Genomic DNA, 22,586 nt, shown 5'->3' on the forward strand with positions numbered 1-22,586 from the left:
CTCCGTAATATGGCATAAGAGAGAGGGCAGCAGACCTACTAAAAAGAAGCGAGTCCATGCCCCCCAGAAGTTCCTCACAATATATCAGGAGCAATGGCTGTGCCTCTGCCCCTCAACTTCTGCACCATGCATTTTGCACGTTGTGCAATTATGATTTTGACATTAGCCACCAAGGAGCTTCAGGTAATAATTTAGAAACCTCTAGTTACATAGGCCTACATTCCTAGATAATTTTTCAATTGAATACTTTTTTTTTCATTAGGCCTATATGATGTGTGCCTATATAAGCTAAGTTTTTTTTTTTTTTTTTTTTTACATTACAACGTAAGTTTCTGTAAATACTTAAATGAAAACATGTTACAATATACAAAATAAATTATTTCCATTTTTATTAAATAATTGAATGCAATTCACTTAGGGTTATCTGTTTGTATAAGCACACATATCATATAATGAAATATTAATCATGAAAAAAATTGTTTTAAGCAGGTGTACTCAAACTTTTGACTTGCAAGTATATCATAATATAGCCCAGTGCAAGTGCTCTTTTAGAATCAAATTATACAATTTTGCCTGATCACTTCAACAGTCAAAACTAGAATTATGAAGAAAGGCTTGTGTGTGCGTGCAAAGCGAAGTGGTGCGTGTGAAAGCATGTGAACTAAGCGTTACACTGACTATTGTGGTACTCAAAATATTTTCCTAAGGTTGACAGATCTGTATCAGTGACCTGGTTAGCTTTTACATAGAGTGTTTTTGCGTTAATATGCAAATAGTCTCACTGTTTGTTTTTTTTTGTCTCTCTCTTTTTCTTCTGCAGAAAGAGTCATAGACATTATTTTAACAGCAACAAAGAATTATGGGCTGGGCACAGAACTGGATAGGTAAGGTTTTTTGAAATCGGTCTGACCTAATACAGGTGTGAGAGATGTACAGCTCTGTCTGAGACAGGTGTGTGAGAGGTACAGCTCTGTCTGATACAGGTGTGTGAGAGAGGTACAGCTCTGACTGATACAGGTGTGTGAGAGAGGTACAGCTCTGACTGATGCAGGTGTGTGAGTGGTACAGCTCTGACTGATACAGGTGTGTGAGAGAGGTACAGCTCTGACTGATACAGGTGTGTGAGTGGTACAGCTCTGTCTGATACAGGTGTGAGAGAGGTACAGCTCTGACTGATACAGGTGTGAGAGAGGTACAGCTCTGTCTGATACAGGTGTGAGAGAGGTACAGCTCTGTCTGATACAGGTGTGTGAGAGAGGTACAGCTCTGACTGATACAGGTGTGAGAGGTACAGCTCTGTCTGATACAGGTGTGTGAGAGAGGTACAGCTCTGTCTGATACAGGTGTGAGAGAGGTACAGCTCTGTCTGATACAGGTGTGTGGGTGGTACAGCTCCTTCTCCTCAGCCAAGGACTACATATCTTTCGACTCTAGCAGTCCACTTAAGATCCTCATGGGCCACATCAGGAGTAAGCCCAGGAATGTGGAGGCAGTAGCCAATCCCGCGCCTGCCTCTGAGGCCGCCAGAAAGCTTAAATCACCTGCGTACAGTGACATTTTACAAGCCTGCATGACCTTCAGTCCCTGACCAGTACAACGCATCACATGGTCCAGTGCACGTCAGGACAACAAATGGCTCCCCAGCGTCCGCCCCCAACTCTGGCCCTTAGACATGCACATGTAGCACCAGGGCCCCAGCTCCCCCCACCCCTAAAAAGCCTCTGCACACAATCATCCCTCACCCAGGGGAGAAAGCTCCTGTTTTCCATCGTTAGAAATGTACTGTGCTTAGCCTGGACATCTCGCAAGACTGGCTTCTGTACCCGTGCACAGATTTATCACCGCTGTTCAGCTACGACTCTCAGAACTCCATAAAAATCCCCCTGGGGAACCCTCCCCCCCCCCCCTCCCCACACCATACCCATCCTCACGGGACAAGCCTTGTAAAACACTGCTTTCCTGACGAGGGCTGCACTGACCTAATTTTCCACACTTCTCCAGTTGCGAGATACAAGGATTCAAGTTTTTTTTTTTTTTTTTACAATGTTGAGCTGAATGGACACATTCAAAACTTTCTCAGTTCACTTCCAGCGGGGATTTTCCTCAGAAGAGCCTGGTGTAGGAGCCATCTTCCTTTTTCATGCTATGCCACAGGAACTCGCAAGCTTTTCCCCCGGCTAAAGCAATTAGCCAAAAATGTCTTTGTGACTCTGCCCCCTGACGAACGTGCCTCTCTGGGTGGAGAGTATTCGTGAATGATGGGGGGGGGGGGCACTGTCAACCAATCAGGCTGCAGCTTTCAACTTTCTCCTTTTTTTTTGTATTCTGTCTTTGACCTTGAGATCTATACAAATGTTCTGCCCCATCCCAATCCCTGGTCTGTGGAAAGCTTTGACCCTGATGAGCTGGGGCACAAATTCATATTTTCACATTCTCTGTCCAAAAAAATGAAAAGGAAAACCTGAACCTTAGTGTGGGAACTGTGGGGGTGAAGTGTCCCTCTCCGGTGAAAACCGACCCCCCCGTCAGACTGGACAGTTGAGATGGCCCACATACCGCAGCAGGTCACACGCACTTTGCTGCCGGGACACCATTCCTCTTTGCGACAAACTGACCTTTTAGCTTTTCACGACGTCAGCTTCTCATCTGGCTTCAAAGCCTCGGCCCCTGGGGCTTGGTCCCTACGGTTGCCGTGGCAGCGAAAAGAGTGCGAGCAATCAGTCGGGGCTCCCTAGCCCTGGTCCTGGAGGGCCACAGCGTGGGCTGGCTTTCGCTGTTACTCTGCCCTTAACTGAGCAGTTAAAGCTGATGATTGCACCGTTAAACTCGCCTCACCTTGTTCCTGACGCTCCAGCGGGCTGCTGATTCGGGTGTAAAGATGTGTGGACCCTGCGGCTGTCCTGGGCCAGGGCTGGGGAGCGCTGAGTTTGTGTGGAGGCGTGCCTTGGCTGTCTTGCCTTACACTGATAATGACGTGAATGCATTGGGTGTCTGACCTGTAATGCACCTGTGGTATACCAGACAGCGCCACTGTGTGGACTTGCCATTGGATGATGAGGAACAATGTCTGCTCACTGCAGAACAATATGTGATTTAATATTCATATTTTAATCTGCTGTATTCAATATTTTTCCTCGCCCGTTTGTTAAGGAACCATTGTTTAGTCTTTGGGGGCTTTATATCAGTGTGCAGAGATCGTTTCTCATCCAGTATTTATTTTTAACCTTACGCTTTAAAAAGCAGCACATATGTGTGTATTGCTTTTGTTTTGACACTGGAAATTGTCATCGAATGAGTTTGTTAAACCGCTCTTGTTTTCTTCTTCCCTTCTCTCTCCAGTTTGAGTTGTAAAAGATGCATTATCGTGGGAAACGGAGGCATCCTCGCCAACAAGTCTTTGGGGTCCCAAATCGATGAGTACGACGTTGTCGTGAGGTCAGTGTTCCTGACCCGCCTCGTCGTCTTTCCCCTCTTGGTCTGTATTTCCTCAGGGAACGCCTGGAAGTGCGCCAGAACAGACGCACAGGGGCCTGCCAGTCAGACGCGAGGGCCTGGGGGCCTTCCAGGAGATTTAGGAGTGTAGCTGAGGGGAATCCTAGTTTTCCCGTCTCACCCATACCCCAAATTCCCCATCCCCCTGAGAGAGAGGCAGAGAACTGCTGAGTGAGAGAACGTTCCGGAGCTCTGGGACCCAGTGACCCACTCACTCACTGTTTGATACAGGGACAGACAGACACACACACACACACACACACACACACACACGTCATACACACAGTACCACGCTGACTTGGCTCGCTGTGCGTCTGGCTGTAGCTCCCAGAGCACCTGAGCCTCTCTGCTCGTGTTCCTCTTTCTCGCCTAGTCATTGTGATGCTAGAGAGCTCCCTAATGGCGAGTCTCAGGAATTCCCCATTCGAAGAGCACGCGGCTCATTTAAGTATGAGAGAGTACTGAGGCTCTGCAAACACAAGCAATGTAATCAAGCCTGTAAGCTGCTGCCGTTCAGCTGCTGTTTTGCCTCCGCTGTTTTGTAATTACCTGTAGCAGCAACAGTAATTTGCTTCTCTGGCGCATTTGTTTTGTATAGACAATGAGAAATCTGGATTATATCGCAGGCAATATTTACTGACGTATCACAGAGAATGCATGTTTAGTTTGGTGATTGCGGCTTGTAAACGTCTTGTGTGTTTTTCCTAATTTAATTTTGAACCTTGCTTACAATCTGTGTACCGAGCTGGTATCATTAAATGAATTTATCAGCCCATATACTGTATATTTATATATAGTAGAGCGAGAGGCAAGTCTTAACAGTGGAATTGGTAGAGAAATTGCATTTATTCTGTTTGTATAAGTCAGTATGTTAATATTGGAGAAATTGCTCCAATAAAATGTGATGCAGCCAACAGAAAGAGATGTGCAGCCCAGACTCCACATGTATACAAAAATACAAAGAAAAACACTTGGCTGCACCAGGAGACACTTGGGCATGACCAACAGCAGTTATTTGAATTGAACATTTACCCAGAACTCACAAGCGTTTCCATTTCAGCTCGCTCGGTGCATGGTTATGCAAATTGGGTAACGTCCAGAGCGTTGATGTGCCGTGGAAATGAAGTGGTTTAGCATAGGCTTAGCTGCTGCTGTTGAAGACAAATATGCCTGCAGACCGTGTACAGTGCCATTGGCTCTCCCTGCCTGCCTTACACACACCACACTCAGGCCCACACTCTGAGACTTGGCACACCTTAGATACCACCAAGCAACTGCAGGTTGAGCAGCTCTCTCATTTATAAACTGCCCGTTCTTATTTTTCCCTATAACACTACATTATCCATGATGCATTTCCCCAAAGGCATTCCAGTGTGTCCCCCATTTAAACCTGCACGCTCAGCTCCACTCACTCATTTGTGCAATAAGGCAGTGCATTTGCTCCACCGGCAAAGGGATGTCCAGAGCGTGTGGGACGTGATTGGCTGCTTTTAGACGCAGCGCGCACATCGATACGTGTAATAGGCTCTCATACCTCGCTGACCCCCCTACCCCAGGTTAAACGAGGCGCCAGTGAACGGCTTCCAGAAGGACGTGGGGTCCAAGACCACCATCCGCATCACCTACCCCGAGGGCGCCATCCAGAAGCCCGAGCGCTACGAGAAGGACTCCCTCTTCGTCTTCTCCGCCTTCAAGCCGCAGGACTTCCGGTGGCTCCGGCAGATGGTGTTCAAGGAGAAGCTGGTAAGAGAACTCCTGGCCCCCAGGGGGCAGCGACGAGCTGAAACAGGGATATTCTGCGTGCGGAGGAAGAGAATATGTGAAGATTGCTGGCGGGGGGGTGGAAACCTGCAGTCCAAACCCAGCAGCTTCTGGTGTATTTCTGATAATAACCAGCATGGCTCACATTCTGAGAGTGTTTAAGGTGTTTTTGTATTGAAAAGCCTTGTGTGTTGAAACTATTAAATTCTATTGCATGCATTCTGGGGACTGTGGAAGTGCGTTTTATATGTAACTAAAAGGATTTGTCACAAGGTGATCTAGTTTAGTGAAGCTGACCCAGGGCTGTTCCTGGTTTTATTCAGCATTTAGCTGTAAGAAATAGACAATCTTGTAGAACCTAATCTTTCCTGCTGTGTTTCTTGCACATCGCATCTTGCATTGATATTAAAGCGGGAAATAATTAAACTTGCCCGCACCTGATTCAGACTTGGTGCCCTTGGATTATTCTCTGCTCAGTTCAATGAGAAACAAAATGGTTTCTTTGGTGTCAGGCAAGTCACGGCTCTCCCTTCGAGATGAGCGACGGCTCCTGAATCAGCCTGTTAATCGCCAGGTCTGCTGGGCTGAACTGGCTTTCCTTATCGCCCGCTCTCGCAAAGATGGCCGCAGTTTAGTGAGTCTGCCCTTTTCTTCTTCGTTCGTCCGGCTTGGAGAGAGAGAGTCGGTCGCAGTCAGAGCGTCGCTTTCTAAGGACGCTGCCGCCTGCACAGACACACAATGGCCGGCTCATTGCACAAACCCACTATGCATTCAGTGCAGCTGTGTGGCTTCATGGACTTCACATTTCACGAGGGGACATTTGTCAGACTTGGAGAGAGGGGGGGGGGGACACGGCGCACAGGTTGAGTCCTCCCAGCCTGCCTTTGAAGAGGGTCTATTTGTCAGAGTGTCAGACGGTGGAAACGTGGGGATAGAGGACAGGTAACTGATCTGGCCCCTGTCTGCTCTGTCCTCTCTGGGAAGACGTGCCTTTGATCTGGGGAGAGGAAGTGATTGAGCGCGCGAAAGCAGATCGGTGGACAGAGACGTGTGCTCCTGCAGCACCGTCTGCGCGTTAAAAAGATATTAATGATGACATGGCTTGTCACCGGGGAGGAATCGTGTGTAAAATAAGAGCGGCCAATCTTCCAGACCAGGACCACCACCCCTCTCCCCCTCCACCCCTATTTCTGTTTTCGAGACATTTTTTTTTTTTTTTTAAACGGGGTCTGCTTTGTGTTGGCGATTTCCCAGGCCCCCGGTCGGAGAAGACCCACAAGAGGGCCACACAACCACAGACAGCCGCTCTGCCCCCTCCAATGAAAACACGTACGGGCAGCTGCTTGCTGGGAAACGCGGTTTTAAAAAAAAAAATCACCTCCACGGGAAAAAAAAAACGCGGTGTCCATTAAAATTCTTGTAGCAGTCCGTGCTTCGGGGAGAGGAAGAAGCCGGGGGCCGCGGGGACCCCGGCCCTCGAACCGTAGCGAAACGCGACCCGTGAGTCGCTCCGGGGCCCTTTAAAGCGTCATATGGGGAAGAAATTACCCCTCCGTGGTCCATTAAAGGGGTCCTCACACTCACTCTCACATTTAGCTCTCTTAGCGGCTTCACACTGAAGCATGTGCTTTCGCTTCCCGTTCGGCTTAGTCACCGTCTTAAAAACCGAACCAGGAGTTTATTTATCTCCCGCTCGGTTTTTAACTGTCAGTGTCTGTCTGAAAAACAGCAGATATGCCGAGTTCCAGCCAAGCAAACGGGCTTGTTTTTCTGGAGCGACCTATTCGAGTCGTGGTATGTTATGTAGAAATGTTCAGCCGTATGCTTGCTGCTTAGAGGATGACCCTTTGTGTGTGTGTGTGTGTGTGTATGAAAGTTTCTGTATTTTAGTGTTTGTCACATGATGAATGAGCCCTGTCATGTTTTACATTTTCAGAAAGAAAAATAATCCTGAATTTCCTGGCAGTTTCTGAGGATGTTGGTCTCGTAGACATCATCAGTCCTGTGTTGTTTCAGCCTTAAGAATGCTCACATGATGTCGATTTATTTGTGTTTTTTTTTTAAATCAAGTCAGCAGCTGGTTGAATGAATGTTCGTGAATGAATATTCATATTTTATTATTCATGTTTTTAAGCAGATGTCTTGTTTTTTAGTTAACTTCTGAACAGCGCAAACAAGCCAAATGAATAACTGTCCCGGCATGATGCATATGTGAAGATGGCAATTGTAATATTTTGTCTCTCTGCTTTTATTTAAAAATGACATGGAAAAAAGTTAATTCTCAATTTCAGTTTTTAATTTAACCACACATTCCAGAAATCGTATGGAATGACGGTGTCTCAGTTTCCTTCAGTTTTGTTAGCTGTTCCAATACGTGACAGGAATAAGTAGATGCAGTTAGAAGCCAGAGGTAAATTAGATTATAGTGTGTTGAGATTAAAATAAAAACCGGTTACTGTGCTGAGCCAACTCAGTTTTATCCTCCGTGCTTTCAGAGCTGAAACGAGGCAGCCAGGTACACAGAGATAGGTATACAAGTGTGTGACCATGTACATTTGTCTTTAAAAAAAACACATCTTTAGACACCTGTTTATTCCAAAAATAGCCTGTCCCATTCATTTCTTTTGTTGGCAAGTTAAAAAAAAAAAAAAAGTGTTTGCTTGTGGGAGCTTTGAAGTGAAGGACACTGCAGAACCACATTGTGCACCGTCTACATTGGCGGGGAAAGGAATGCAGGGCTTTTCAGAAGGCCTTTGGCTTTGAAGGCGAGTTGCTAGTCTTCTGTGGAGACTGGCCTGGTTAACCCACCTTGTGTAGTTTTGAGCGTTGCCAGCTGCGTCTCGTAGGTGATGTACTGACTGTAGGTATTAGTGTTTTTGAGGTACACGTGCTGTCAGATGGTACACAGCTGGAAAACGCCCCTCGTTTATCTCATAGCGTAGTGGCTTCTGTCATTGTTGCGTTTTTGTGTTCTTCACCTGATGTCCACCTTTGTGAGGGTAACCGAGACAACACGTGAAATCTCAAAACAAATGATGAGCAGAGTGATCGGGTTGGCCTTACTGAGATAAATCATAATAGGTTGCAAAAAAGAACCCTTGATACTTTTTCATTCATGCAATTTTACTTAGAGTAAATTATCTGTCAGTTAAGGCTTTGTTTGACTTAACTTGACTCGTAGGGGATTGAAGGGGTTCATTTATCTTCAGGCCTGCCAGGATTAAGTTTCAATTTTTCGTGTTGCAATCACAATTTTCCACCCGTTTCATGTGTTGACCAGGCCCGTGCCACCAGCTACGGCTAGCGCACATCCAGTCAGGCTTGGGTGCCCCTGAAGCGCTCGCTCTGGGTGGGAAGCCGTCGCGGCTGAAGAAGGTCTCGCGTGCTGCTGAATCTGCGGCTAGCGCTATCCATGAGCGGCTGTCGCTATAAGATGAGCGCTATCACGCAGCGGTCAGGGCCCCGCTAAGCTCGCTCTGAGCAGGCTTCCTAAGCGCTCCTGCAGCCAGGCCTGCGTGCGGAGCCAGGCCTGGGCGGAGATGACGCCGGAGCAGAAGAGGGTGACCGATGGAGGAGGCGAGGGGGAATCGAGCGGAGCGTTTAAGAGCCCTGAGAAGCGCTGGAACCCTGAGAAAGGGTCGAGAGGAACCCAGCGGCTTCTCCTCAGTCATTACTCCCGTGGAATGCCTCTGCGTTTATCGGCTAATCCGCCAACTCGGACTCACAAAGGAGAAGTCAAGGAGGCAGGAGAACCTTTTAATCCACCGCTACCTGCTTCCATATCTGTTTTAATCCCTTATTGCTTTAAAGCTGTAGGGCAAAATTTTTCTTACTCGTGGCATTCGGTTCGTACGACTGCCTCTCTAGAGAAAAATGTAATTAAAGGAGGTGACGGTTTTTGTTCAGACCTCTTGGATTTCGATGTGCATTTGGAATCGGTTAGAAGATTTTCACCCTGCAAAGGTAATGGTGCTCAGTGCATGTGGCTCCTTCATAGTCCTGTGTGGTATGGCTGTCTCACTGCCTACACAGTGTACCAGGCCTGTAGCTTCACACTGCGGTTCAGTCGCACGTAGACTGTGGTCGAACGGTCGGTTTAAAGCAGATCTGAGCCCCTCAAGCCCAGGTGCACCTTCCTTTATTTGTGCGCCCCAGAGAGGCCTTCTCCTGTAGAGCACCTCAGGTGTGCTCCCAGCCCCATCCCCCACCCTACTCGTTCTCCTTGCGGAACCTTCCAGAGACGGTGGCCTGAGGAGATCCGATGTCCGTCGGCGGTGGGTCGCAATATGGCAGGGCTATGAGGTTACCAGGGAAGCCTCGATGGAGGAGCAGGGGGCCGTCTTATCCCCCGTCCCTTAAAAAGGCAGATATCGCCTGATCAGAGGCCCGCGGCGGCGTGCGAATCGAGATCGCTTTCTGAGAGATGCACTCTGGGAGCAGTCGGCCGGCAAGAGTACGCCGGGGTCGAGCTCACGAGGGGGAAACGGACACCCGTTGACGCTCTCCGCTTTGAAAGGGAGCATTCAGTCGACGGGTTTAGTCATTGTGTTCGCCTGAACGTCTCCCATTACCTGGCCCACAATGGTCCTGTTTGGGGAAAATGAACACCAACGTGCCACTTCTCCCAGAATGGCAATTGTGAAAGTTAAAATAGCGGTGTGTGCAGCTGCTGTTCATGGGTGTCAGTGAGGCCCTGTTCAGTGAAAGTACACAATGGCCGCTTGACTTGAGACGGAATTGCCTGTATTTTGCTTGCAAATAAATAAAGTAATCATAGGTTTATGTCTCCTGATTGGTATGGTTATTGCAGGTTTTCTTAGGATAAGGTGCTTATCGTAAATGAGGTACTTCCTGCAGCGCACGCACACACACACATACTCTGACTCACACACACACCCAAACATACACGCGCACACGTTTCCTGAATGGTGCCATACATAGGCTTTGGGGAAGTCCAGGTGAAGCCCCAGGAGATGTTTATGTCACATGATTGGTGTGATTACCGCCGGTTTGCTTAGGATAAGGTGCTTATCTTAGATGAGGTACTTTCTGCAGTGTGCGCACACACACACACGTACACACACACGCATGCACGCACTCGCACACACGTTTTCCTGAATGGTGCCATAGTTATGGCACGGGGAAGTCCAGGGGCAGCTCCAGGAGAGTGAATGAGGGCCGCTCTGTAGTTGCCCTGTAAGGGCTGGACGCGTTTCAGCAGCCCTGGGGCCGCTCTGTAGTTGCCCTGTAAGGGCTGCACGCGTTTCAGCAGCCCTGGGGCCGTCCTGTAGTTGCCCTGTAAGGGCTGGACGCGTTTCAGCAGCCCTGGGGCCGCTCTGTAGTTGCCCTGTAAGGGCTGGACGCGTTTCAGCAGCCCTGGGGCCGCTCTGTAGTTGCTGTACACGTCAGCAGCCCTGGGGCCGCTCCTGTAGTTGCCCTGTAAGGGCTGGACGTGTTTCAGCAGCCCTGGGGCCGTCTGTAGTTGCCCTGTAAGGCTGCGCGTTCAGCAGCCTGGGGCCGTCCTGGGTTGAGCCCTGTAAGGGCTGCTGCGTTTCAGCAGCCCTGGGGCCGTCTGTAGTTGCCCTGTAAGGGCTGCATGCGTTTCAGCAGCCCTGGGGCCGTCCTGTAGTTGCCCTGTAAGGGCTGCATGCGTTTCAGCAGCCCTGCGGCCGCTCTGTAGTTGCCCTGTAAGGGCTGCATGCGTTTCAGCAGCCCTGGGGTCGGTCTGTAGTTGCCCTGTAAGGGCTGGACGCGTTTCAGCAGCCCTGGGGCCGCTCTGTAGTTGCCCTGTAAGGGCTGGACGCGTTTCAGCAGCCCTGGGGCCGCTCTGTAGTTGCCCTGTAAGGGCTGGGCGCGTTTCAGCAGCCCTGGGGCCGGTCTGTGCCCCAGCGGCAGCTCCACGTGGCCGGGGTCGTTAATCACCCCCTTTGTTCTGCGTTTTCTGGAACTGAACTCCGAAGGCACGGACTCGCACGCAGCCCGGTCTCGGAGAGGGAGACGCGGGCCGGGGCACAGGCCAGAGGTCACGGCTGGCACACAAAACGGGGAACATGCTTTGGATTCCTCCCGACAAAGGGAACGTAGTGTTTCCGTGGGGTTCAGACCTTTTCCCACTGTTGACAGCTTCGCTAAATGACCCAGCCGTGTCCCTTGCCATGGATCTGACACGCTCAAAAAAACACCCCTCCCTTCGGCTTAACAAAACAGTTTTTTCTGCCGCGAGAAAGCAACATGACACGCGGAGAATCTCAAAAATACAATAAATAATGTATGGGGTCCGACTCTCACCGCCCCGGCGAGTCTTCGTGACTTCGCTGACCATCGCACCAAAAATTTAGAGGTCAGCTCTCTTCATTGTCCACCGAGCGATGCCGTGTTCCTCGGGACGCGCCAGCTGTTAGCGTCCGGATCTGACTAATCCAGTGGTTGTTTGTGCTGGGAGGCCTGGCTGGCAGCACAGCATGTGTCCAGCAGATGTGCAGCGGCCCCCAGCTGGACACGCTACCCGTCACCCAGGCTTTGAGGCCTAGCGTGCTGCCTGCCTGGATCTGGCCACACAGGTTCACTGAAGCATCAGACCGTGTCTGTAGCATTGCAGCCTGAAGGAAACCAGCGCCTACAATGCTGGTGCAGACTGCCATACCAGCACACTCCTATAAAAAATAAAAAAAACACAGTTAATTGAGCTTTAATAGTTTCTGGTTGCGATTCACTGACCTTTTCAAATATACCTTTTAAAAATGACTGAAATCTCTTTAAAGGTTATGTTTATAAAAGCGCACGGCCATTGCCGTGCTGTAATATATCTGTCAATTTTGTTTGGACGGTGTGTCATTTAATTACAGCTTTTGGTAAACATTAAAAATATATTTTTGTGCTGATTCCAAATGGCTGTCGAATCCAATTAGACAGATCATTACTTTCACTGAGCAATTAGAGTGAAGAGCTTGTGCATTAGAGACATATCAATCCAAGCACACAGCTCTGAGGGTGAGCTGCTTTAGCGGTAGCCAGCTCTTAACCAGCAAGCCCCATTATGCCCGGGCCTCTTCTGCATGATGTGAAAGCCTAAACAGGGCCAGGGAATGGGATGCTCACGTCTGTCTTCCTCAGTGGAAAGGTGGAGGTATCGAATTGAGGCCCGTGCTTTGCATTTCCCTGTTTCTTATTGCCTGGGGGGTTGGTGGGGAGTGAGGACCCTGTGCGCTACACGGTGCTCTGTGATCTATGCCCCCCCCCCCCCTGTCAGGTGGGATTGGGTTTCCTGCCCTGCTGGCCACCAAAGAGGCTCACTGGGAGCAGTGTGTCCCATGGGACTGGACCCCGCCCCCGAAAAGTAGCGCCAAATGAAGGGGACGGGCCTCCACCAGAGTCTCACAGGGGCTCAATGTCAGCCAGCGCGTATCCCATGACCAAACTGTCAGAGCCGTTCATTTAGCGCCTACGATAATGAATTAGTCTACGCTGAGTTTATATTACTACTACTGTAAACATAAGTAATAATGTGAATTTGATGAAATGCGGGTTAATTTTTCAATTTAATGGCCACCTTATTGCTTTATAACACTGATTCAATTAAGAGCAGCCTGAGTCTGCCAGGCCTCTCTCTGTATATCTGTAACCTTGGTTCAGTCTCTGCGGACCCTCATGGATCGCAGTGGTTGTTCTGCTGATCATTCTCTAATGGGAGGGCAGCAGGGGACTGCAGAGCAGTTGTATGCGGTACATGTCCGTGTGAAATGTGAATAAAGGAGGAAGCCGGCTGGCTGAGCTGCTCCGTCTGCTTCTCAGCCCAGCACCTGATTCGCTGGACGGCCGTTTCACCAGCTGCCTGTAGAGCAGTGAAATCTGAGAAATGAATTTCTCTTGTGAAGTGAAGTTCATATTCACGTAGAATTTGGCATGGGGGGGGGGGAGATTAAAGGGCAGGCCAAGTGTATGGTTATGGTTAATTCAGTTTTCATCCCAAACTCAAACGCACGCGCACACACACACAAGCCACTCCTCCAGCACAAGCTGTACCGGGCCTGTCAGTCTCTGATGGAGGCCCACTCTAGTGTTATTTAAGAATAATTTATGTGTTTGTGTTTCTTTTCTCTGAAAGGATGTGTGGAGTTGATGTGAAATCATCTCTTCTCGGAAGTGTGTTCTCCAGCTCCAGCTTGGAGCAGTAGGTGTGGCCGTGGAGCATCTGCACAGAATTACAAGGGTGCCATTTCAGCCGGGCTGCACCTGTCTGTGACACACTGCAGAGCAGGCCGTGGGGTGTTACCGGGCTATCCTGCTGGGGGGGGAGGGGGGAGGAGGGGGACAAATGTTTCTGTTAAAATTCAATTTAAAGGAGTGGAGAGTGTCCCTTCCCCCTCCCCGTGGGTGGGGTACTGATTTTAGAACACAGAATTTGAGGGTAGAAGCACAGGGTACGGTGCTGGATTTTTCTCACAGCTGCTCTTTCTGTGATTGCTGGCAGTTAAGCAGATGTCACAGATGTGTTAATGCTGCTTCAGGTCAGTGGCTAGCTGCAGCAGGGCTTAAAGGAGGCCTCACGTTCAGAAGGCACTGCGTTTCGTCCTCAGCAGTGCGTTTGTTGACGGCTGTGAGATTGATGGCCCATAATCCCGTCTCCCTTGGGCGGCAGGAGCGCGCTCGAGCCGCTCTGCGCCCGCCGCTTCGCCGCTCCGGCCCCCCTCCGTCGAGCCGAGCCGCGGTCATCCGTTTCTCCAGCTTCCCCCGCCATCAGTTTCCCCACAGCGCCAAAGCCTCTTACCGCGCGGAACACTCATTACCGCCGCTGGAGCCCTCAGGCCTCAGTTCAGGTGTGGAATGACCGGTAAATTACAGCCCCCCCACCCCCCCCAGCTTACCACACTTGTGTTGAGCCCCCCCCCCCCCCCCTTAAGCCGTCTTCATTCCAGTTTGCTGTAAAGAGGATCAGCCTCACTGGAGTGTGTGGGGAGGCGTGAGCCGTTTTAATGGGCAGCTTTAACACTTAGCAGCCACGCAGGAAGCTTGTTAAGGCTGCAGCAGAGGGGGGGGGCTCCCCGCCGGTGCCCCGCCCGCTTCTTTATTGCGGTGTGGCTGGGGGGGGTTGGTCGGGGGATCGCATACAGAGCGCGCTGGTCCTTATCGTCCTCGTGCATTGAGGGAGCGCGGCCTCAGAAGGCTGTCCCCCAGGATCCCTTTCTCACTTGCCCCCGCCGCCGGATCGAGTTCCCCGCGGGTGCCGAGCCAGCAGGTTCACCGTGGCCTCGCCAGGTGGCATGTTTCAGATGTTTTTTTTTGTTAAAATGTTTTAATGAGCTGGAAATATGGCCTGAGAATATCCCGCAAATCAAGAAGTGCGAACCAAAGAGTGAACGAAAGAACCAAATGCATCGCAGGTATGAAAACAGAAAATGTGGCATGAGCATCAATCAGCCTGGGGTAATGGTGTGGTCAGCTGAACCTGGCTTTTCCTTATGGCTGAGTACATGAGTAATATAATTATTCTCAGTGTGTTGGGTTCTTGACAGGGAGCAGGAGTATCGCCTCCACTGCGTGTTAAAGCGCTTCGTTACGAATGTGCAGCACCTTGTTCTACCTGTCTGGTGTGACTGAACCAGAACACAGACGTGCTTTGGTCAGGTAAAGAAGCCCAGGCCCTTTGTTTGTAAATGCAGAGTTGGTGCCATCATCTGTGATTGATTTTTTTTTTTTTGTAATCTATGTTCTCAGTTCTCTCGGTGTAAACACTGCATTATGTTGCCCACAAATTTGGATGTTGTGCTTAAGTTAATAGAAATTGGCCTGTGGTTGGTGAAAATGTGTGTGGGTGGAGACGGGATGAAATACTATATTGCTGTAAATATGTTGACTTTTTGTAACTGTAATCATAAATGTCATCTTTGCAAAAACAATATCTTAAAATGGCAATACTTTTTGTATTTGCCCACATATCTGTTATGGGATGGAGCGTTGAAGGTCAGAACTAGGATCGCATAATCATTTATTAACACACATTTTGTGGCTGAAAATTTTGGAAAGAGTAAATAAATAGAGAGCAGAACAGATACTCCCCTTGTGGTCCCCGTAAGGCTGTTAAAACGTGTGTATCGTCCTGCTGGAGCGGTGTGAATGTGTTCCTCTGGCCTCTGGGACGGGGGAGAAGGCCGCTCCCACGGCTTATTAGAGTGTGAGAACGGAGCCCGGGTTCGAGCGGCTCGCCGCAGCCCTGGTGTCAAGTGCCTGCCGCTGGTTCCAATCAAGCAGGAGAGCGGCAGTCCGCCCTCAGAGCGGGCCGTGGGTCCCCCCCCCCCCCCGCCCCGCGCCGGGGGGGCTGAATGACCCCGCAGCCTTGAATTAACGCGGCCTGTCCACATGTGCTCTGCGCCTCCGTGCTGTTAGTCCACGCTCTCGTTCAGCTCGGAGTGCAGACGGTGCTCTCCCCTCCGTTTCCTGAACACCGGAGCTTTTAGCGCCCGCTAAGTGGCCCGCTCATTTTAGCCCTCTGATGGTAATGAGCAGTTAGGGTTCATTATAAAGGACATATGATCATCTAGGAATAATTCTATACTGTACCAGCTATACTGTTTATTTGACTCCACTGTGATGAAGTATTACATTTCACACCTGCATTTAGCGGGTGGTTTTATCCAGATCGGCTTACACTGCTTACATTCTTTAAATACAGTGCATTTATACCGCTGGATGTTTACTGAAGCAGTGCAGGTTTTGGGTACAGCAGCAGTGCCCCACCTGGGAATCAAACCTGCAACCTCGGAGTTGGAAGTGGAGTTCCCTAACTGTTATGCTACACTCACTCACCCCCCCTCTCCTCCCCCCCCACCCCAGCTCTCCCTGCTGGCTGCTGAAACCGAAGAGCTCTGTCCTTCAGTCTGTCCTCTGTCTCCGGCCAATGGGAGGATGAGTCTCGCCTCCTGGCTGCCAGGGAAACGCTCCCTCCCTGTCGTAATCGGCCTGCGGATTAAGGGCTGCCTTAATTAGCGCTGATGTTTGATCAGTCAGGGCACTGGCACACAATGGGATCTCTTAATCCAATAACGACTCTCTGAAGCTGTTACTGAAGAAAAGCATTTTTAAAAAAAGAAAAAAAACTATTACAGCCCTTTTCCTGCCACCCATAGGCATGCCTGCGCAGTCCCCATGCCAGGGTGCACTTCCTGTGGTGCAGTTCTGCAGATAAGAACCTCTGATGCCCGTTTTATCCTTCCACTCCCCAGCCAGCCGATGCCATCCAGTCCAAAAGCAGTGTGAATAAAGATGTGAAATTCCCCAGCCCTGCTTTAAAGAGCCTTGCATGGCCCCGCCCCACACTGCTCAGTGTTTCTGTAATTAGGAGCGAGTGCTACGTTGTGTCAAATGTGCTCGCGATCAAAGCCAGCCCTTTATCCTCCATAACTTCATAGCCCCCGGGACCCGCCGCATCTTTCCCTGTTTCTGCAGCACCAGAGATGCGCTTCAGATGTGCTTTGAAGAGAAACTGGAAGTAGAACTGCTGTCTCTGCCGGGTTCGTGCTGTGGTGTTCATTAGACACCAGTTCCAGTCATGTTTATTTTATGAGGTCTTGTTTTCGTTCCGTAATATCGTTGCGCGAGACAAAATGCGATAATGGGGTGTTTCATTTTTTTTTAACCTCTTTATTCGCATCATAAAGCCCTTAAAAAAACTGTAAGAGCTGAAGAGAATCCTCCCTGGAGTGGCTGTGCTGATATGTGCTGTGTGACTGTAGGTCTGTGCTGTGTGACTGTGTGTCTGTGCTGTAGGTATGTGCTGTGTGACTGTGGGTCTGTGCTGTAGGTATGTGCTGTGTGACTGTGTGTCTGTGCTGTAGGTGTGTGCTGTGTGACTGCAGGTCTGTGCTGTAGTTATGTACTGTGTCAGGGTACTGCAGGCTCTATCTGATCTTGCCCTGACTCCTCTGTGTTTACTGTAGAAGGAGCTGTTTGAGAGCAGAGAGCTCGGTACTGTCTGGCCTCTGCTCCAGATGGTCCACATCACTAGCGCTGACTGAAGCAAAACACAGTGCTGCCTGGTGGACAGGAGCACGCACACACACCCACGCACACGCACACCACAGACACACACACACACACACACACACGCACCGCAGATACACACGCACGCACGCACACACACCACAGATTCACACACACACACACACACACACATTCACACACATGCACATGCAAGCACACACACGTACACCCACATACAAATCACAAATACACATACACACACACACACCACTGATATACATACACACATACACGTGCACACACATATGCACACACACAGACTGGTAGATGTGTTATGAGGAGTACAAAGTAGTGCCACACATACTTTAGCTCAGCTTTTTTAAAGAGCGGTAGAATGGTGCTGAACAGACTTCAGGATAGAGTAAATAATGTGGGGCAATAAATGTGCAAAAGAGGGTTCCAGAGTTCATCTGCCTAACAGTTTCCGTAAGGATTATTTTCATTGGCAGACCTGTTTTTAGTGCTGATTGGTCAGTTTGATTGCAGAACCTTTGCTGTTGTTTGCTGGTTGGTTTCGTATTTCTCGTTTGAGGACGTTAGAGGACTTCACAGCTGAAAATGGACTGTTCCCACAGGAGCGGACGAACTGTCTGTCTCTTAAGGGACGTCTCCTTTTCTAATCAAATGTGAATCTGTCATGTTTATCGCTCATTTGGCTTCGGTTAGGAGTTGGCCTCACAGCCGCTGTCTTTACATCTGCCAGCATTCCTGTTTTCCGTTTTTTTTTTTTTTTTTCTCTTCGTCCCTGCGTAATTCATCACTTCTGTTTCTGCGCGTCGGAAAGCGAGGAGGCCAGATGTGAGGCGGCCCCTTCTCTGCCGCCACTCGCCCGTTTTTTCCACCAATCCGCCGTCTCCGGCACAAGCCCCGCCCCCCCGGGAGAGGCGTTTCGCGCCTCGGCACGCCGTTGGCCGGGGGCCAGGCCGGATGAAAGCGATCCGCCGTGTTCCGCGGTCGCTCGCCTCATTTCTGATATCAAGGGCGCGACGCTGGTCTGTTTGTGCAGGTGACTGGCGTTACGGAACCATTAAATGACCTGGCTCCCCGCCACGGCGGCGGCTGTTATCACCTGTCCGTTGGCAGTGCGCCCGCCTTCCTACCGCATGCGCCCGAGGCTGCGGAACTCTCCGGAAGCCCGTCCATTTCCGCTTTCACACGGAGACCGAAGCCGTGGCGGTCGGACTGGAGGCCGCCGCCCGGTGCGGAGAGTTTACTCCCGCGGCGCCGGCACCGGGAGCGGGGTGACCCCCCGAGCGGGGACTGCACGCTCCGCTGCGCTCGCTGACCTTACATGGTCCGCTCGGCTCGCTCGGGTGCCAGCGTCTGCCCCCGTCCCGTCCAGAGAACGCGGGGATTAGCGTGTGAGCAGAGGTCCCGCGCCTGCTTCGCGTCCGGGAGGAAAGTGATAACAGTGCCCCATCAGCCGGTTCAGAGAGTGACAGAGCTTAGGAGTAAAGAGGGGCTGCACTTTAAAGGGTTGCTTTCTGCCTCTGTTCTGCCTGCATGGTTACTGTTCAGATCCCCTAGGGAACCTGGACCCTGACAGTCCATTTGCAGTGTTCCTGTGAGTTGGGATTTGTCATGTCTGGTTCAGTGACCTTGGCTGCTAAATTGCTGTCTCTCTCTCTCTCAAAATTTCAGGCACTGTTGTTTTTTTTTTTTTTTTTTTTTGTTTTTTGGTGGGTTTCTGATGTAAGGTCACACTTTTGTTGTCTTTTGTGCTTATTTCTTCGTTGTGATTGTTCAGAGGAAGTAATGTTTTGTTTAATAAAGTATTTTTTACAATCTCTCTCTCTTTCTCCCCCTCCCCCCCCTCTCTCTCTTTCTCTCTCTCCCTCTCTCTCCCTCTCCCCCTCTCTCTCTCTTTCTCTCTTCCCCTCTCTCTCCCTCTCCTCCTCTCTCTCTCTCTGTCAGAGGACAGAAGGCTTCTGGAAGTCTGTGGCCCATCACGTGCCCAAGGATCCCTCGGACATGCGCATCCTCAACCCCTACTTCATCCAGGAGGCGGCCTTCCAGTTCATCGGCCTGCCGCTCAACAACGGGATCATGGGGAGGGGGGTGAGTGACTGCGCCTCCACGCTCCGCCCGAAACACGCCCACAGACACCGCCTCGGCCCCGGCACCCACGCCAACCCCACCGCAGCCTGCCCCGGCACCATCCTGGGGTTGCCATGACAGCATCCAATCCAGGGTTGCCATGACGTAACGGCTGCGAATGCCGCAAGCTCTGAGGAGGAACCTCTGCTTTGCAGGAAATGCCATCAGGGGTCATAAGAAGTCATGCTCAGTCATGATGTCTGTAAATGTTCCTTTATACCAGTGCTGTGTGTGGTTAAAGGTGACGTCTGTAAATATTGCTTTATACCAGTGCTGTGTGTGATTAAAGGTGACGTCTGTTTTCCTTACCAGCTGTGTGGTAAGTGAGCTGTAAATATTGTTTCTGCTTTTGAAAGTGAGTCTGTATGTCCTTCCTGCTGGTGTGTTGCTGAGGAAAATGCAACCAGTGCTGTGGTGATGGTGCCCTTAAAATGCTTATACCCGCGTGGTGCTTGTGCGCCGTAAACATTGCTATACCGCTGGGGGCCTACCGGCCGCCGACATCCTGTTATACAGATCTGGTGTGGTTAAGGTGCCGAAGCCTCTGAGGAATCTGCTTCAGAAATGCATAGGGGTTACAGCCCAGTGCGTCTGTAAATATTGCTTTATACCAGTGCTGTGTGTGGTTAAAGGTGACGTCTGTAAATATTGCTTTATACCAGTGCTGTGTGTGGTTAAAGGTGACGTCTGTTTCACACACAGCTTCACTGATGAGTGAGCTGTCAGATGTGCTCTGCCTTTGAGAGTTCTGCTAGCGCTCCTGCTGTCTGATCTTTCTGAGGAAACGCAGCCGTCCCGTGAGCGCTGGCCCTTCAAACGCTCTGCCCCCGCTGGTGCCTTGTGTCCCCGTGACACAGTGCAGGGCCTGCGGGAGGCCTCCGGCCCCGCCCCGTTAAAGAGGTGTGCGTGACACGCATCAGCCCCCCAGGACCTCGTAAACAAGGGGCTACAGCCCCAGTCTTAAATTAAACTTCAATAAAGGGAGAAAATTTTGACCTTACTTTTGAAGGTCAGATGGAATAGATGGTGCCCAACCCCCCCCTTAGACACACATCTACATCTATGAATCATAAGCTTGTTTTTATGGCTGGTTGTTGTAACCGAGTGGCTGTGGATGTAGGACTGATGGAGATGTCAGCCAGCCCCCTGTTTGATGGCTGGTGACAGCAGCAGGGTGGGGTGCAGTTTCCCAGCAGAAGGCCTGACCACAGGGACCCCCCCTCCCCCCCAACATGTGCACAGCACGTGGGCTTGGCCTCGCCCCCAGGGGGTTAGTGCTGGGGGGAAATGATCAGGGCAGACCGAATGACAGAGTCCGCCCCTTTGATGCCCTCGTACCCCCGATAGGCTGTGGCACCCAGCCCCTCCATCGCTGGGGCTCCTCTGACCTCCTCAGGCCTTAAAGGTGTGTGCGGGGTAGGGTTATATACCCTCTGTCAGGCGCTACCGTCAGACCAGGGATCAGGTTGGGCCGTCCGTTAAGGTAAGAACATCACACAGGCAAACCACTGCATCCCGGAACGGTCAGAACCACGGGAGAGAGAGGCAGCCTCGTTTGGGGAAGGGGCAATCCGAATACAGCATTCCGTTGATGTCATAATCCATGAGCCCTTACACCCCCCCCTCCACCCAGAGTTGTGATAGGAGTTTCCATGGAGATGGGACGGTGGGGGAAGTGGGGGGTTGGCAGTGAGTGTGGTACAGCCTGTGGTGTCTTATCAGGTGCTGTACAGGCTTTAGGGAGAGAGGGATTAGTGCTGTCACTCCTCGATTTGTGCACACAGTCCTTCACCCTCTGAGAGAGGAACTTCAGCACCGCCCTGCGCTGCTGCAGACCCCCCCGCAAAGATAGGGAAGAGCACACCATTTTATGGTGTATCACAATATGAAGCTATTTCCCTGAAATGATTTGTACAATGTAGAAGTTGAAGTAGCGAATGTGCACAAAATCATGATGTGATGTGACTTTCCCCTTCAGTTTTGGTTGTTTGGTTTGCTCCATGCATTCAAGATGTTGAACGTTCACTAGCTAATGTCTGCATCCTTTTCACAGAATATACCAACACTGGGGACCGTTGCCATAACGATGGCCCTCCATAACTGCGACGAGGTTGCCGTGGCTGGATTCGGGTATGACATGAACACCCCCCACGCCCCCCTGCACTACTACGAGACGGTCAAGATGTCGGCCATCAAAGAGGTACGGCACTCGCGCGTCTCTGTTCCCTGACCAGATTTCACATTAGCATTTGGTGTTAGCATTCATATTGGCTGTGCAAAGGGGCCACATGCATCATCAAAATGCGTCATGCATACGTCATCAAAATGTGTCCTGGGCTGTCCTTCGCCGCTGTGGCCTAAGTAATCTACAGAATGTGATGCCTTATCCAGGCTGTACTTCTGCACACTGTTACCTAGTATTTCATGTAGTTGTCATGTAACCTGGGATGGCTCAAGAAATTATTTGTGCAGGAACAAAAATATGACAGATCCCCCCCGCCGCCCGCACACACACACACACACACACACACACTCACACCTCTAGGGGCTCTGGACCTGCTAGTGCCTGGGACCGTTTTTCCTGTCATACCCTCACGTTCCTTGCGGTTTATTAGAACATTGGTGTCCCATCCCCGAGGTGCCTTCTAATGAAGCACCCTAATAAGATGGCCGACCTGATGGATTAAAATAATGGCACCGCGCTCCTTCAATGACTCTGCTCTCCACCAGATCCCGGCGCTGACGGACAGGCATACACTAAAAAGGGGTTTTGGGTTTCCCTCGCCGGCGTTTTCCAGCCGGTGCCACGAGTGATTCCGATCGTTTAGCCCCCAACCGCGCTTTTTTTTTTTCTGCCGCTGTGTTAATTGTGCTCAGCCTGTCTCCCTCTGTAAAGAGGATATGCGGTCATCTACCAGCCCAGAGGAACCATACCACCGCCGTATGAATGGAATTTGTATGGAGCTTTAGGGCTTACAATGGGGGCTTGAGTTCCAAATACTGTACTTAGTGATAATGGCGGAAACAAGAAACACTCGGTTTGGAATTGACTCTGTCGCTGTCCTTCAGGTGAGGGTGAGATGGCGAAATATTTCCAGCACAGGCCAAGCAGTAAGGCGTGTTGTTGAATGCGAAGCCTTAGACTTTGTTTTTCAGACTCAACACCATGGATATTCATGTTTTCCACGCTGTAGTCAAGT

General features: G+C 50.5%; 1 protein-coding gene and 1 long non-coding RNA gene across 14 annotated transcripts in view; both read left to right on the forward strand.

Moving 5' to 3' along the window:
* Positions 1-22,586, forward strand: part of st3gal3b (ST3 beta-galactoside alpha-2,3-sialyltransferase 3b) — a 60,272-nt gene that overhangs the window by 32,171 nt on the left and 5,515 nt on the right. For all 13 annotated transcript variants that reach the window (XM_064338089.1, XM_064338082.1, XM_064338090.1 and 10 more), the window contains 5 exons: positions 821-884; positions 3,340-3,435; positions 5,049-5,235; positions 19,204-19,347; positions 21,440-21,586. In XM_064338089.1, the coding sequence (XP_064194159.1) occupies positions 821-884; positions 3,340-3,435; positions 5,049-5,235; positions 19,204-19,347; positions 21,440-21,586 (638 nt within the window). The remainder of the gene's footprint in view (positions 1-820; positions 885-3,339; positions 3,436-5,048; positions 5,236-19,203; positions 19,348-21,439; positions 21,587-22,586) is intronic.
* On the forward strand, positions 879-3,331 carry LOC135256388 (uncharacterized). The gene is made up of 3 exons (XR_010330426.1): positions 879-983; positions 1,150-1,181; positions 1,376-3,331. It is a non-coding gene; the product is annotated as an uncharacterized LOC135256388 (long non-coding RNA).

Source organism: Anguilla rostrata, chromosome 6, assembly GCF_018555375.3.
Source record: "Anguilla rostrata isolate EN2019 chromosome 6, ASM1855537v3, whole genome shotgun sequence".
NCBI lineage: Eukaryota > Metazoa > Chordata > Actinopteri > Anguilliformes > Anguillidae > Anguilla > Anguilla rostrata.